This window comes from Argopecten irradians, chromosome 12 (genome assembly GCF_041381155.1).
Source record: "Argopecten irradians isolate NY chromosome 12, Ai_NY, whole genome shotgun sequence".
In the NCBI taxonomy this organism is placed as follows: domain Eukaryota; kingdom Metazoa; phylum Mollusca; class Bivalvia; order Pectinida; family Pectinidae; genus Argopecten; species Argopecten irradians.
In genome coordinates, this window is record NC_091145.1 from 37375792 (window position 1) to 37393227 (window position 17436).

At 37.6% G+C, this 17436-nt stretch overlaps 1 protein-coding gene across 10 annotated transcripts in view; it reads right to left on the bottom strand.

Annotated features, from left to right (window-relative positions):
* LOC138304885 (tubulin tyrosine ligase 3-like) overlaps positions 1-17436 on the bottom strand; it is a 66966-nt gene that overhangs the window by 17314 nt on the left and 32216 nt on the right. For 4 of the 10 annotated variants that reach the window (XM_069245244.1, XM_069245245.1, XM_069245243.1 and 1 more), the window contains exons 1-7: positions 15759-16374; positions 14989-15081; positions 9622-9796; positions 5299-5412; positions 4837-4991; positions 2277-2490; positions 1107-1162 (exon numbers count right to left, since the gene is read on the bottom strand). In XM_069245244.1, coding sequence (XP_069101345.1) covers positions 1107-1162; positions 2277-2490; positions 4837-4991; positions 5299-5412; positions 9622-9796; positions 14989-15081; positions 15759-16241 — 1290 coding nt within the window. In that variant the 5' untranslated portion in view covers positions 16242-16374. Of the gene's footprint in view, positions 1-1106; positions 1163-2276; positions 2491-4836; positions 4992-5298; positions 5413-5531; positions 5665-5707; positions 5788-9621; positions 9797-14988; positions 15082-15758; positions 16375-17436 lie in introns of those variants that run through there. The other 6 variants (XM_069245246.1, XM_069245248.1, XM_069245247.1 and 3 more) reach the window with 4 other exon arrangements.

Below are 17436 nucleotides of genomic sequence, written 5' to 3' on the forward strand. Positions count from 1 at the left end.
GGATATATACATATCTGTACTGCCTACCTTTATAAGGATATATACATATCTGTACTGCCTACCTTTATAAGGATATATACATATCTGTACTGCCTACCTTTATAAGGATAATATACATATCTGTACTGCCTACCTTTATAAGGATATATATACTGACTGCTACCTTATAAGGATTATACATATCTGTACTGCCTACCTTTATAAGGATATATACATATCTGTACTGCCTACCTTTATAAGGATATATAACATATCTGTACTGCCTACCTTTATAAGGATATATACATATCTGTACTGCCTACCTTTATAAGGATATATACATATCTGTACTGCCTACCTTTATAAGGATATATACATATCTGTACTGCCTACCTTTATAAGGATATAAGGATATATACATATCTGTACTGCCTACCTTTATAAGGATATATACATATCTGTACTGCCTACCTTTATAAGGATATATACATATCTGTACTGCCTACCTTTATAAGGATATATACATATCTGTACTGCCTACCTTTATAAGGATATATACATATCTGTACTGCCTACCTTTATAAGGATATATACATATCTGTACTGCCTACCTTTATAAGGATATATACATATCTGTACTGCCTACCTTTATAAGGATATATACATATCTGTACTGCCTACCTTTATAAGGATATATAAATATCTGTACTGCCTACCTTTATAAGGATATATACATATCTGTACTGCCTACCTTGATAAGGATATATAAATATCTGTACTACCTACCTTTATAAGGATATATCAATATCTGTACTACCTACCTTTATAAGGATATATACATATCTGTACTGCCTACCTTATAAGGATATATACAATATCTGTACCCTACCTTTATAAGGATATATAAATATTTGCACTGCCTACCTTTATAAGGATATATCAATATCTGTACTGCCTACCTTTATAAGGATATATAAATATCTGCAATGCCTGCCTTCATAAGGATATATAAATATCTGTACTGCCTACCTTTATAAGGATATATACATATCTGTACTGCCTACCTTATAAGGATATATACAAATCTGTACCGCCTGCCTTTAGTTTCCACTCAGACTAATACTTACCATGATACCATAGATTCCATCATCCTCATCCCAGGGAGCAATCTTTGGCTGATCATCTACAAAGGGAGATAAATCAATATTAAATACAGTTGATTAACTTTTTATTTATTGTTGAAGGTCAATTGTTATTAAAGTTATCTCCCCTATTACTGACTGTCGCAAGTGTCATCTAGTCAACTAGGGTTGCCAAATATTGTTGTCGTGACTGTGTCCCTTGTAAAAGGCAGTTAGGAGAGAGAAACCCTGGGATGCCTCCTTTAAGAGGGACTGTATGCAAAGGAAAGCCCTTGTTTTTCTCCACTGTTAGGGGCTGTCTACATAGGGAAACCCTGGGTTGTTTCCTCTATTAGGGGCTGTCATAATCAACAGAGGTAAGCACTGTGTTGCCTCCTCTATTAGGGGCTGTCAGTAGAGTAATGCCCTGGGTTGCCTCCTCTATTAGGGGCTGTTAGCAGATGGAAACCCTGGGTTAACTCCCCTGTTAGGGTGTTAGGGGCTGTCTGCATTGGGAAACCTTGGGTTTCCTTCCCTGTTAGGGTGTTAGGAGCTAGCAGTCAACAGGGAAACCCTAGGTTGTCTCCCCTGTTAGGGTATTGGGGGGCTGTCAGCGGAGGGAACCCCCTAGACTTGTCAGCAGTTAAACAGTTTTATTGAAATTATTACCAGGCGAGGCCATAAGAGTAGACCTGTTACTTATGTCAACACCAGAGGTGTATTTATACTTCACAGACTTTGGTCTATTTATCATTACACAATCACCTGGCACGTAATACCAAGTGTGTATGTTAATACATTACCTAGTTGGTATGCTAATAGAAGCTTTGAATTTTAAATGTTCCTATCCATGTTGCATTTAAAAAAGCCACTATGGTATACAAACTAGTACGTGACTTGACAGGTGTATACTGCATTTTACAGGTAAAATGTCTATCTAGCTATCCAAAGAATTGTAATCAATGTTTTTTTGACGTCATTTTAAGAAAATCAATAGCACGTCAGGACAAAAGTTAATCTCCTATGTATAAAAAGTGTTATCTATGATCAACATAACATTAAGTTATTGAGTTTCTGATATAGTACACAAAATACATCTCAAAACATCTGTTAAAAAAATCAAGTAGAAGATTTAAATGACTATGATGTATTTATGTTAAATGAAAGAATACATACTGTCACTATCTGTATCATCATCATCGTCATCATCATCGTCATCATCATCATCATCATCATCTGAATCATCATCCCCATCTACAGTTTTTCTTCGTTTCCGCCGTGTTTTCTTTGGCGGACCTTGGATCCTGTAGAATTTTTCCACCCAGCCCCTCTTACGTAGACTCTGTCTCACCCCAGAATATCCACCCTGGATGGTGAAGATCTTTCGTTGCTGCAAACAAATAATGAAAAGTTTTGATACACTGTGAAGCAGTTCATTTTCATGCATGGGATCAATCATTACATATTTTGCAGCCAATTAAAATTTGTGAAAATAACTTGAAATAAAATGTTCAATAACTTGTCATATAATCATTATTTATAACTATAAATCATGAAATTAAATCACCATGAAAAGTTGAATAAAAATTCAGCGTACAGGAACATACCAAAAGAGAAACATTATTTTCTATGTTTATGTAACCTCTTACACTAATTATTATTGAATCAATAAAATCACAATGTATGTAAGATATAAATACCCATGTCCTCATGTAAAATCAAGAGAGGATAGGACGGGACGAGATAGGACTAGACACGACAAGGTGGGATAAGATAGGACGGGATGAGATAGGACTGGACACGGGATGAGATAGGACTGGACACGGGATGAGATAGGACTGGACACGGGATGAGATAGGACTGGACACGGGATGAGATAGGACTGGACACGGGATGAGATAGGACTGGACACGACAAGGTGGGATAAGATAGGAGGGGATGAGATAGGACTGGACATGACAAGGTGGGATAAGATAGGAGGGGATGAGATAGGACTGGACACGGGATGAGATAGGACTGGACACGGGATGAGATAGGACTGGACACGACTAGGTGGGATAAGATAGGACGGGATGAGATAGGACTGGACACGACTAGGTGGGATAAGATAGGACGGGATGAGATAGGACTGGCCACGTAATGAGATAGGACAGGACAAGGGATGAGATAGGACTGGACACGACTAGGTGGGATAAGATAGGACGGGATGTGATAGGACTGGACACGACAAGGTGGGATAAGATAGGACGGGATGTGATAGGACTGGACACGGGATGAGATAGGACAGGATGAGATAGGACTGGACACGACAAGGTGGGATAAGATAGGACGGGATGTGATAGGACTGGACACGACAAGGTGGGATAAGATAGGACGGGATGTGATAGGACTGGACACGACAAGGTGGGATAAGATAGAACGGGACGAGATAGGACTGGACGCGGAATGAGATAGGACTGGACACGACAAGGTGGGATAAGAAAGGATGGGATGAGATAGGACTGGACATGACAAGATAGGATAAGAAAGGACGGGATGAGATAGGAGGGGATGAGATAGGACTGGACACGACAAGGTGGGATAAGATAGGACAGGATGAGATAGGACTGGACACGGGATGAGATAGGACTGGACACGGGATGAGATAGGACTGGACACGGGATGAGATAGGACTGGACACGACAAGGTGGGATAAGATAGGACAGGATGAGATAGGACTGGACACGTAATGAGATAGGACTGGACACGTAATGAGATAGGACTGGACACGTAATGAGATAGGACTGGACACGACAAGGTGGGATAAGATAGGACGGGATGAGATAGGACTGGACACGGGATGAGATAGGACTGGACACGGGATGAGATAGGACTGGACACGACAAGGTGGGATAAGATAGGACGGGATGAGATAGGACTGGACATGACAAGGTGGGATAAGATAGGAGGGGATAAGATAGGACTGGACACGGGATGAGATAGGACTGGACACGGGATGAGATAGGACTGGACACGACAAGGTGGGATAAGATAGGACGGGATGAGATAGGACTGGACACGGGATGAGATAGGACTGGACACAGAATGAGATAGGACTGGACACGACAAGGTGGGATAAGATAGGACGGGATGAGATAGGACTGGACACGGGATGAGATAGGACTAGACACGACAAGGTGGGATAAGATAGAACGGGACGAGATAGGACTGGACGCGGAATGAGATAGGACTGGACACGACAAGGTGGGATGAGAAAGGACGGGATGAGATAGGACAGGACACGGGATGAGATAGGACTGGACACGACAAGGTGGGATAAGATAGGACAGGATGAGATAGGACTGGACACGTAATGAGATAGGACTGGACACGGAATGAGATAGGACTGGACACGGGATGAGATAGGACTGGACATGACAAGGTGGGATAGGACTGGACACGGGATGAGATAGGACTGGACATGACAAGGTGGGATAAGATAGGACAGGATGAGATAGGACTGGACACGGAATGAGATAGGACTGGACACGACTAGGGATAAGATACAATAGGACAAAACAGCACAGGCATGTGTCCCCATAACCCACATTTCATGGCGGTGTATGAAAGTAAACTGTTGACAATTATCTGATTTCTATTCTTAAATATTGTTATAATGCCATGTACATTTCTGTGTTGATGTTATAAAGTAGTTCCCCGATCTCAGAAAAAAAAAAATTAAGAAGATTTTACACACCTTGATTGCTCTTTCTGCTGTTTCCTTTGCATGCTTTAATCGATCCGTACTTATTGAACCAGAGGGGTTGGTGGTGGCAGGCATCTTACGTGAGATCTTAGGACGGCCAAGGGTTGGCATGGTCTTACTTCTGGACATTGATGATGGTAGATCTCCTAGAAGTAACAAAATAACTAATACTTAAGGCTTTCAGAAATGAAGGATGCAGTGTCCACTCTTTGTAACAAAAGAACTTAAAGCTAAAAAATTCCAGAAATGACAAAAAGATGCTTCCAGAAATAAAGGATAGCAAAAAAAAGCTCCGGTAATTAAAAACTTTTAAGTCATACTTCAACACCAAACTTAAGCTAAAGCTTAAAACATATACAGTGTACTTTAATTTAACACATTCAAACACTGCCTCTGAGTAACACCGATAGAACTTTGATATAATATCAGAAATGTTGTTTACTGCAGACTGACCAGCTGAATCGTCCACGCTTGCATCTCCCGCAGGCTTTGCCTTGATTTGATGACTTCCCATTTTCTGTTTCTGTCGTTTTAAGACCATATCAGGGTTTCCATTGGCGTAGGGACCTGAGGAAAAGTCAAACTTAATCTGACAGGAAACTCTTTATAGAGTGACAACAATCGTCGTAAATGAATACTAGAGAGAAAGTTGACAACAGCCAATTGCACTAACCATAAATCCTTACCTTTTCTAGCTTTAAATCACTGTTTACATTGGATATCAAAGTCTAACTGTATATTCCCACGATCAATAATAACATCAAACTGTCCATATAAAAGGTAAGTATAAGGAAGAAACTTATCAATAATCCATCGGACATTCTAGATCTACCAGGGATATTTACCCTGGAGTTTAACACACCTAGTTACGTTTTCATAGATGCTGTTTCAGCACTAGCTGTTACTATGGTAACAATTAACCTTAGGATCCAATCACTGAGTTACCTGTGTATCTAACTATCGACACCTAATATAAATAAGTTGACGAATTTAAGAATTTTAATGTTGGTTGTTTGCCCAATCTATTATTCTCCACACACCAAATCATGCCTCTACCTGTATGTCTTCACGTCTGCGATAATGAGAAATTAAAGTTTTTAATCAAACTTTTTCAGATAAATCAATCATGCGTCAAAAGTTGAATAAGGAATCAAATGGTCTATATTAAATTTGGTTTTTTATTGGATGTATTATACAGATCCCTCCAAGGTCTCACGTTATGATAAACTCTATATAACACTGTCAGATGAGTGAATATAGCAGCAAGGCAGTGAAAATTTGACACCTTTATACTAATCAATGCAGGAAATATATGACTGTGGAATATATAATTAGGTTTTCTAAACCAAGGAAAATACCTGGCTCAACATAAAAGATATATATACAAAATAACATGAAAGATTTTCAAAGGCAGATCTTTTCTATATACTGGTGAAATAGAAACTGGTGACCCGGAATATTGACAGGTAGTTGATAAACATATAAGTAATGTCAATATAGACTTGTACGCGGTCCACATGTCCCAGGCTGATTAGTCCATTATTTATCCTACAGCTTATAATGTTTTGTTACATGTTCACTGTTCTGGTTATTGATCAAATGGAATATAAATAAGTTGTAGAAGTTTTTATTATTATGACCTCCAACTGCCCTGTTAACACTTTACATGATAAGATGTCATCAGGTTGAAACCTATATATCATTATGGTTTTTTTTTATCAAATTGATTAAAAAGCAAATTTATTAGAAGAGAACAATTAAAAACACTTATTTCAGAGGCTAACAATATTAACAAGAGGCCAATTTGGCCTGTACCGCTCACATATTTCAGGCTAAGAACACAAACTACCTACTTGAAGGCTTTAGAATTGAACTTAATCTATTTATTTCTACAGACCCTATAGGGCCCCGCCCCTCTGGCCATTTGGAGAACAGCCCCAACATTTATACAAAATTGGTTCCACTTCACCCAAGGAAGCTTCAGACTAAATTAGAACTAAATCCCTTCATACCTGCAGAAGAGAAAGGATTTTAAAGAATTTGCTGTATTTCCCCTATTGTGCCCAGCCCCTCAGGCCCCTGGGGACCAGATCCACTGTTTATACAAAATATGTTCCCCTTTACCCAAGAAAGCTTCAGACCAAATTTAGTGAAAATCCATTCAGCCATTTATGACAAGTAAGAATTTTTGTGAATAGCTGACGGACAACGGAAGCTGCGCTGTGACAAAAGCTCATTAGCCCTTTTTGCCAGGTAAGCTAATATTCAAATTAAAAATTCGTACAAATGAACTATTGCTAAATATAAGTTTTAAAATGTCACGTATGTCACATATCAGGACTTTAAATTATTCTGCATTTCTACCTCATAATGGACTAGTTTAAGTTTTGTGTTACATTTTGTTTCTTTATCAGAACTCAACATTAAATGACAGGTAAATAGTTTATAGGTAATACCATAAATATAGTTCACATTACGTAAGGTGTTATGTACTAATGTTAAGGTGAAAAAACTAATAAGATTCTAGTCCACAGGTACATGTATAGAAATGTAAAATATTTATTATAACTTTAAAACATTTCTGTACAACTTTGAGTTAAAAACAAAAACTGTAACTCCATGATTTGATAAATATGTTAACTTACATAATTACTAGATTAGACATATGAATGAGATTGTAATAAAATGTTGATTAAATATGGCTCCATACCACTAAAAAGACATGCATGGCCATTTCCCTGTTAGTGCTATCAGATAAGGGTAATTACTGGGTTAAATGCATGAAGGTCACATATAAAAGGTAAGATAGAAACGTTTATAATCATTAGAGGACTTGCTTGTGTTAAATTGGTTAATAACTTTGATTGATGAAAATATGTTATATTAAATATAAACATTGAAAGCATGCAAATAGAAGTCATTAATGTTACCACATGTACTCCTGTCTATCATATACATATACGTGTTTATCGTAAAGAGGAATGAATTTATAACGAACAGAACTCTAGCAGCATGAATTATCTCCCCTTGGAAATTCTAAGAGGAGTACCATTGGTTTTATATCTTAGTTAACAACGGGTGATAGAAAGGATATAATTATTTAAAATAAATGAGGGTTATAGGGTTATACAGTGGACCAGGACACTTCATACAGTATTTACATGAACAAGGAAGCACTTACCGGGACCTGGAAATGACAGAAGGTGAATACAGAGTTAAACCAGCAGAGAGGAACTTTAACAAACAATAGTATAATCAAATCTAAATAAAAATTAATATGATACAACAACTTGATGATAAAAGTAAGTTTTTTCCCCAATATGTTTGCAGTATAAATGGAAATGCATTTTTATTATCACTAATTGGTATCATTTGCTTTAACCAAACAGACTTAAGGAGCAAACACTGCACTATCGCACGAACATTACAGGGAACCAAGGTAGAAACACACTGCGGGCTCTCTACGATTACCAAGGGATACATCACAACACAGTACTCATCACATTAAATGTGCCATTAATGTGGTCTATATAATGAAATGGTCCAGCGGTTCTACAGAATGGCCGACTATGGTGGCCTCCTAACCAGACACTCTATAAACGGTGTCCTGCCAGGTTAACATACATTACACTGAGGACCAAGTACAACATCACAGGAATACACATCAATAACACACCTAGGGGGCAAATGTGTTGTTTATTGATTATCTCATTATCACTCATATATCACCTGTAACTGTAACTTACCTGCAGCTGATGATTCTCGTTAACACCAAAACGTTACCTATACTAAGTTTACACTAAGTGATGTACTTACTGCCTGTACTTCTGTACACCAATGTTCCACTTCTAGACATTTGGTGTTTCATATTTAATAGATATTAATATAGTTAGTCCAATAAAGTAACAGCTTTCAGAATCCAATCTTCATCAACAGCAGCCTTTTAAATTACAGAATATTTTCTTGATTGACTCCATGAAAACAGCCACTACCTCTTCAAAACTCCTATAGCCCTATCACTGTACAATAGGTTGCAACGCTTACTGCTTTACAAAAAGCATTAGCCCGACTTGCTCCTGCTATGGTAAGCAGTGTATCTATGATAAACATAGACAGTGTGGAGTGATGATCAATATTTGATGACATATCCTCGTACTGTCTGCCAAGGTCCAACAGAGCAGTAAAGAGGAAACCTAGCCCAACACAACTTATTATCTAGATCAATACTAAGTACAGACAATTACTCCATCAAATCTCCACTCCTACACAGGTGTAAAAACTATCCGACACTCGTACAGGTAACAAAACAGGTGTAAAAACTATCCTACACTTTAACAGGTAACAAAATAGGTGTAAAAACTATCCTCCAATCCTATGGGTAACAAAACAGGGGATGTAGACATTTAACTAAGTTCTAAAAGCTTACCCAGGTAACAAAACAGGTGTAAAAATTATCCTTCAATCGTACAGGTAACAAAACAGGTGTAAAAATTATCCTTTAATCGTACAGGTATCAAAATAGGTGTTAAAACTATCCTACAATCGTACAAGTAACAAAACAGGTGTAAAAGTTATCCTTCAATCGTACAGGTAACAAAACAGGTGTTAAAACTATCCTACAACCGTACAGGTAACAAAACAGGTATAAAGACCATCTACCTAATCCTTTTCTGTTGATTGATGCTAAAACTTACAAATTCTATTATAGATCTCCCATACACTATAACTACCTTGGTGTTAGAACTATCACCCTAATACATCCTCTGACAGACTTACCATCGAGCAGTCTCTGCAGCCCTGGGGAGATGCTTGTCTTGGTACGATTGAGGGAGAGATTAGACGGCATAGTGTCACCTTCCTCCTCCAACTCCTCGGCTGTTAACTCAGGCTTCTCTGATTCAGACTCTAAAGTTGTCTCTGATGTCGACTTCAACCCATCTGTATCCTCCCCCTGAAATGTATAAGACGAAAATAGAGTACATGTAACCTTGAAAAGCACAATACCCTTCCGTAAAATCACTATGAGAATTTTGATGTTTTCAGCGAAAGGGGATTTCTGAATTCTGGGCTGAATAGTTTAAATATTTGTATCAAAGGAGGTTGTACAAGTTGATAATTGTATGAGAACAGACTATTGATACCTGAGTAACACCTGTTTTGACTTGTTACCTGAGTGGTTGATGTGTTGTTACCTGAGTAGTTGATGTGTTGTTACCTGAGTGGTTGATGCGTTGTTACCTGAGTGGTTGATGTGTTGTTACCTGAGTGGTTGATGTGTTGTTACCTGAGTGGTTGATGTGTTGTTACCTGAATGTTGATGTGTTGTTCACTAAGTGGTTGATGTGTTGTTACCCAAGTGTTTGATGTGTTGTTTACTGAGTTGGTGATGTGTTGTTCACTAAGTGGTTGATGTGTTGTTACCCAAGTGTTTGATGTGTTGTTTACTGAGTTGGTGATGTGTTGTTTACTAAGTGGTTGATGTGTTGTTACTCGAGTGTTTGATGTGTTGTTTACTGAGTTGGTTATGTGTTGTTTACTAAGTGGTTGATGTGTTGTTACTCGAGTGTTTGATGTGTTGTTTACTGAGTTGGTTATGTGTTGTTCACTAAGTGGTTGTAGTATTGTTACAATTAAGTGGTTGATGTGTTGTTACTTGAGTATTTGACCTGTTGGTTTCTGACTTTGTGACCTGTCTTTACCTGAGCGGAGGTGTTGACAGAATTCAACAGAGATTGTATCGGATGTGACCTGATCAGGTCGAGTCTGTTACACTGTATCTATCCAGTTAGTTCTCCCTGTAACGTAGATCCTGATAATCGACCTCTCTACTTCTATCTGTTTATATGGAGCTCTGACTTGTTGTAGGATTGATCATTAGTGACCTTTGGCCTCCAAATTATCTTGACATGGAGCAACCATTCTTTGTGGAATTTAAAACACATTTTCAATAGCCATAAGGATTTAATACACAGAAGATATATATACCTCAGTCAACAAAAGAATCAGCTAATCTGTATTTGTAAAGACCAGTAAGTTTGATCTATGTATTAGCAGCTCAGATCTACCACACTAAGGACAACCCCATGTCCTCTACTCAACCGTGCAATAATATCGCAGATTGTGAATACCATTAGGCGTTACCTTTAACACATTGTAAAAGTTTATAATTAAAGAAAGGAAAAATAACTCCTGCCACTAGTAAAACTGTCAAAACTGAGAAGTGATTGATACTGATAAACAAGTGTTTATTATTCAATGCGCTCATGATAGATATACATCTATATTTGTTTTTTCTTTGTCTGCGACGTGATGTCCATCAGAAGGATATCATTGTTAGGTCACAACAGCTGGTAAAGTCAGCCAAACTACAATACACAGTCATACTGTACTACACCGCCAATTTACAGCTGATAAAAACAAACTTTCCTTTTCAATAGAAACAATGAAATATTAACATTGTTTCAGGACTATTCCTTTGTAGTAGCTGTACTGACTAACAGAATGTATGAGATTATGTTTAAGATACAGTCACGATCTCATAGTCTGTCCATTACTGGTAAGTTAAAAATGTTCATTCTGACAGATATCATAAACCAGTTCCGTATTGTGTGTTCCCCTGGAGGCTAAGTTCTGTGGCCAACTTTCTGAATGACTTACAATCACATTAGATTTGTTCATTAGGAGAAGCCTTATATGTAATGATAAAGAAATAAATAAAAAAAAAGTTGGATAAAAACACCCATGACACAGATGAGACAATTGTGTGAGCAAAGGCAAATAATGGGAATCCTTGAAGAAGAGGTCCATGAGTCCTCTGACTATAGGTGCAATACAACAACTTAGAAGTACAGGACTAAACAACTCATCTTTTACTGTGAATAACAAGTAAGATATTGTACAACTAGACCTTTTTGGTAGAAAACTTGAAGTTGTCAGTTGAAAGTAGGTTAAGGTCACTGGCCCCATATCAGGTCTCAAAGTCACTTTAGTTATTGACAAGAAATTACAAGAAGACTCATCCAATATTTGATCCCTATGACCTTGAATGAAGATTAAGGTCATTTATATAAACAAACATGACAGTCATTCACCCTAGAATGCTACAGGCTTCATATCAGATCTCTGTTCCTTTAAGTTATTGACATGAAGATTTTAGGCTTCATATCAGATCTCTGTTCCTTTAAGTTATTGACATGAAGATTTTAGCCTATTTGACCCCTGTGGCACTGAATAAAGTTCACCGTTATTCATATGAAAAGAAAACCTGGTAGACGATGCTTAAATGAAAATTTACGCAATGACACATGAACACTATAAAAAATGAATACCGTGGAGCATGATGACTGCCTAAGCCATCCAGACTCTCTGGATCAGATGACCTAAAGAAATAGAAGTAGCAAATTTAATCTAAAAATTAAAACTGCAGTCTGTCAGGTATTTTGCTTCACTATCAATTGCAAAATGATATAAAAGAACTGAGCCAGGGCTACAGTCAATGGACATGTATACAGGTAGCTCAAATGGTAGGTTATCCATTTAGTGCTTAGAAGGTCTCAGGTCAAACCTCAGGGGTTGTGTGTCAAGTAAGGTGTATGCTTGATAATAGGATACCAAAATGTGAGATGAGTCTTGTGTACAGGTCCTAGGTTTGAACCTGCTCTGGCAGTGTCATTGTCCCTAAGACTGTCATTATAGTGACATTTCAGAGTTGAATATATGATCCATGTTATCATGAAGGTAGGTTAAGTTCACTCATTTGGATTACTATGGGAGTCAAGCATCCCAGTAACCCAGCTCCAATCGTTGTAATATGTTTATGTTCAAACTGCTGATTCCAATTAACGAGAGGATTACAGTATATGTTGGTAATTGTTGGTTACATGCTAATAAGTAAATGACAGCCAAGAAATCATCTACCAATATATATGTATATAGATTGATCTATAGATAAAGCAGTATTGCATAGATATGATAAACTCTATTTTAGGTTTATTTAAGTATTTTAGGTTTTCCTTTGCAGAAATAACTTCAAACCCTTCAGTCCAGAAAAATAAACTATGAAGGCAAAGAGTGGTCAACAAAAATAGAAGCCCTGCAGATTGTTGCAAAAAACTCAGAAGTATCACATGCTTTTTCGTTTCCACTGCTGCTATGGATCACTCCTTTATTCCATACTTTTTCATGGATCTGTTTCATAAATTACCCTAATTGTCAAGAAACCTATTTTATTTTTAGTATTCACTGGAATGCTGGATAGTGGATAGTTATTCCTAGGTATTCTATCATGATAACTCTGGATTTACACAATCTACCTTGTGTACTTGACATGTATCATATAAGCCTGAATTAACAAACACCAGTTTCTTGGAATAAGTATTGGTAATATATACTACAAAGTAATTGCAGCAAAACAACAAATGGCAAGAACTCTGGTAAATGTATTGGAATTCATAAAACATAATTCTACATCAAGATTTGAAAGAAATGAAATGAAAGTGAAAGAAGAGATCTTTGGACAAAGCCTTGTGTTGGCCAGCCATAAACTTACACTCGGGTTGAGATATCCCTGTCCACATGATAGGACTATGTAAAATTGTATTTGCCAATGTACAAGCATGTAAAGGCAAGTTTATTTCTTATTTTATGGAATTAATTTCTTATAAGTTTGTAAAACCATATGTTGATGATATTTTAGCTTGTTTTTTAGCCATCAAATTTACTGCTTGTATATTCTGAACAAAAATAGCAGGCATAACTGCTGATTTACAACTCAGATAAGATAGATTAATAACATGACAGGGTCATTGAGCCACTAGCTCTGATATCTCATAACATGACAGGGTCACAGAGCCACTGGTCCGGATACCTCATAACATGACAGGGTCACAGAGCCACTGGTCCTGATACCTCATAACATGACAGGGTCATGGAGCCACTGGCCCTGATATCTCATAACATGACAGGGTCATGGAGCCACTAGCCCTGATATCTCATAACATGACAGGGTCATGGAGCCACAAGCCCTGATACCTCATAACATGACAGGGTCATGGAGCCACTAGCCCTGATATCTCATAACATGACCGGGTCATGGAGCCACTAGATCTGATACCTCATAACATGACAGGGTCATGGAGCCACTAGCTCTTATATCTCATAACATGACAGGGTCACAGAGTCACTAGATCTGATACCTCATAACATGACTGGGTCATGGAGCCACTAGATCTGATACCTCATAACATGACAGGGTCATGGAGCCACTAGCTCTTATATCTCATAACATGACAGGGTCACAGAGTCACTAGATCTGATACCTCATAACATGACTGGGTCATGACATGACAGGGTCACAGAGCCACTAGCTCTGATACCTCATAACATGACAGGGTCACAGAGCCACTAGATCTGATACCTCATAACATGACTGGGTCATGACATGACAGGGTCACAGAGCCACTAGCTCTGATACCTCATAACATGACAGGGTCACAGAGCCACTAGATCTGATACCTCATAACATGACTGGGTCATGACATGACAGGGTCACAGAGCCACTAGCTCTGATACCTCATAACATGACAGGGTCACAGAGCCACTAGATCTGATACCTCATAACATGACTGGGTCATGACATGACAGGGTCACAGAGCCTCTAGCTCTGATACCTCATAACATGACAGGGTCACAGAGCCACTAGATCTGATACCTCATAACATGACTGGGTCATGACATGACAGGGTCACAGAGCCACTAGCTCTGATACCTCATAACATGACAGGGTCACAGAGCCACTAGATCTGATACCTCATAACATGACTGGGTCATGGAGCCATTAGCCCTGATACATGTACCTCATAACATGACAAGGTCATGGGGCAAATAGACCTGATATCTCATAACGCGACAGGGTCATGACATGGAGCCATTAGCCCTGATACATGTACATGTACCCTATAACATGACAGGGTCATGGAGCCAATAGCCCTGTAGCAGATCTGAAATTCACTTTAGTCCTGGGCATGGGCTAGTGGAATTGTTCATCCATTGGAACAACTTTTTTTTATTACATCATATATACGTGTATTATAATTTCAATGAAAATCTATGCTTCATACGAGTTACAGACTATGATAAACTCACCTCTTTAGATTTTGATGCTTTCTTTCCAGATTTAGCTTGAACAGGTGAAAGACGTCCTGAATAACTTGAAAAGTGGATAGGAGCTTGTTCAATCTGTAACAAACAAAAAACAGTTGATGGAAATAATTAAAAAAGTAATTAATTTACACTATTAGTAATTGACATATTCAGATTGTAAAATTGGTATCATCTTTTTTGTTCATGATATCAATATCTCAAATGTACAATGTACATGTAGTCAGGCTTAAAGTGCAGTCGTACTAATTTGTTTTATTTACTGTCGTTGACTGATATGGTAGTGATAAGTTATAAGGCTATACTGGCAGGGGATCACAAGTTCCCAGCAAGTACACAATTTTCACTAATCCATGTGTATTTGTATAAATTGTATGATTGCAACAACCAATAAAACATTGGGATAAATTTTAAGAATTTCTGTTGAGACATGCTTTGTTTTCTTCCAGTAATTTACTTTTTTGAAGAAATATTCACATTATCTTTACATAACCATGCATTGACAAGAACTTACTAATTATCAGTCTGAACCCACAATAGACTGCAAACACTACACATGTTTTCAACCCATTATTCGTGATCGAATGTCAAAGGAAGCTGGTGTAATTTATACATCTGTGTCACATTTAAACAGAGATATATCACGATAAAGCAACAGAGCAAATTTAATAAGAAAGTTTTTACATTGGCAAATAGATATAAGACTAATTACGAAACTGATCATCGCTTGAAAACAGATTTACAGAGTTACTTACATGTCTTTTTTGTCTTTCCAAATGTTGCTGTTGTCTGGACATAAAATCTGTACCTAGACTTTCAACTATTTTAACGCTAGCACTACTGACTTTTGGGCGGAATGTAAAGATGCTGTCATCTAGTAAAACATTAGCTTTTGTGGCCATAGTCCCTGAACGAAGAGCATACCCTCCCTTTTTATCTTTTGGAAACTTTATGCTGTTCTCTGATAATTTAGGAGAATTCAAAACGGTTTCTAAAAGTAACTCCTCTTTCGATTCTCGGTCAGACTCGATCGCTTCATCAGAAATTGTGGGTATCTTCTGCTTGTCAGGGTTAGAGGGGATGGGTGCAAGAGGTTCTCTGCACTTTATATTCAGCATAAAATGTGGCAACCCTCCATCTAAACTCTGCAAGCGTCGAGCTGCAATACGTTTGCTTGCTTCACTTATCTGAGGAGCAAACGTATGGTTATCATGGACATCATTTCTCGTCCTCCCCATTTGATCATGTTGGTGCTGAATTGTAATCCATGACGCATGTTGCAATATAAAGATGGCAATATTCTTCCTTTGCTGGCGCCTAACCCGTCGCTATGGAGCAGCCATATTGTTTTCACTGACTCCGACGTACTCTCTAGCACCAAAGCAAAATCTTAATCCGACATTCTTCGAATATTGTATACAATTCGTCTGCATGGAACTTCTTATTTAAGAATAAAGATAAAAATCAAAAGTTGAAAAGTGATAGTTCGTTTGCATATGCATTAATAACAAATTATACTCTCTAAGTTATGGTTGATATAAATTTCGGAACGAAATAAATTTTTATACGTGCCCCGAAACGATATATATATATATATATGACGGCACGTAAAACTCTTCACTTCAAATTTATATTGTTAGAGTTGTTTCCCTTTGGTCAGTTCAGATTTTCCAACTAGATTTACTGTGTCAAAAGTGACACGTACGGATAGGATTTTTATAAAACGTCGATTTTTTTTATCAATCGTATCTCTTTAATTAAATTTTTCAAATCAATAACCGCTTCACCGATGAAATTATCAAAACAATTTATTAACGTTGACTGATTATGAAAATCAACAACTACTAATTATTTTACATTTTATTTTTCTTGGCACTATGAATGGTTAGTCGCATTCAATGATGATTAAAAACAGAAACATTTGTTTTATTCCAATCTGTGGGAGGGGGGGACAAAGGTCTTCAATATTTTGTAATCCCCTTCCCCTTGTGCCCCGCCTCCAAAGGAGATACTTTATATACTTTTTTCATATATCATTAAAAATAATTATTGTACACATCAATGTTTGTGGGTCCGGGGGTATCCCCTAGGAAAAATATTACGACGAAGAATGCTTTCCGCTATCATCCCGTGCCAACGAAAAAAATATTACGATTTAGAATACAAGTCAATGTATTTTGATGATTTTAAAGCGTTCACGGTAATAATTGTGAATGTCGTCATACCATAATGCAAACCTGCTCGATCTGAACATACCGGATTCACACCATCGGTACATTGTTGTTTAACTCAAAATAATGAATTAATTCGTATGCTTTGAATTTTCATTATTAAAGGGAGTTAAACATAACACGCTTGGACGTTTTAGGAAACGTGCCGTGCAGCGGAAAATTTTCTAAAATGATGCTTGAAAATTGTACAGGAGGACCCACT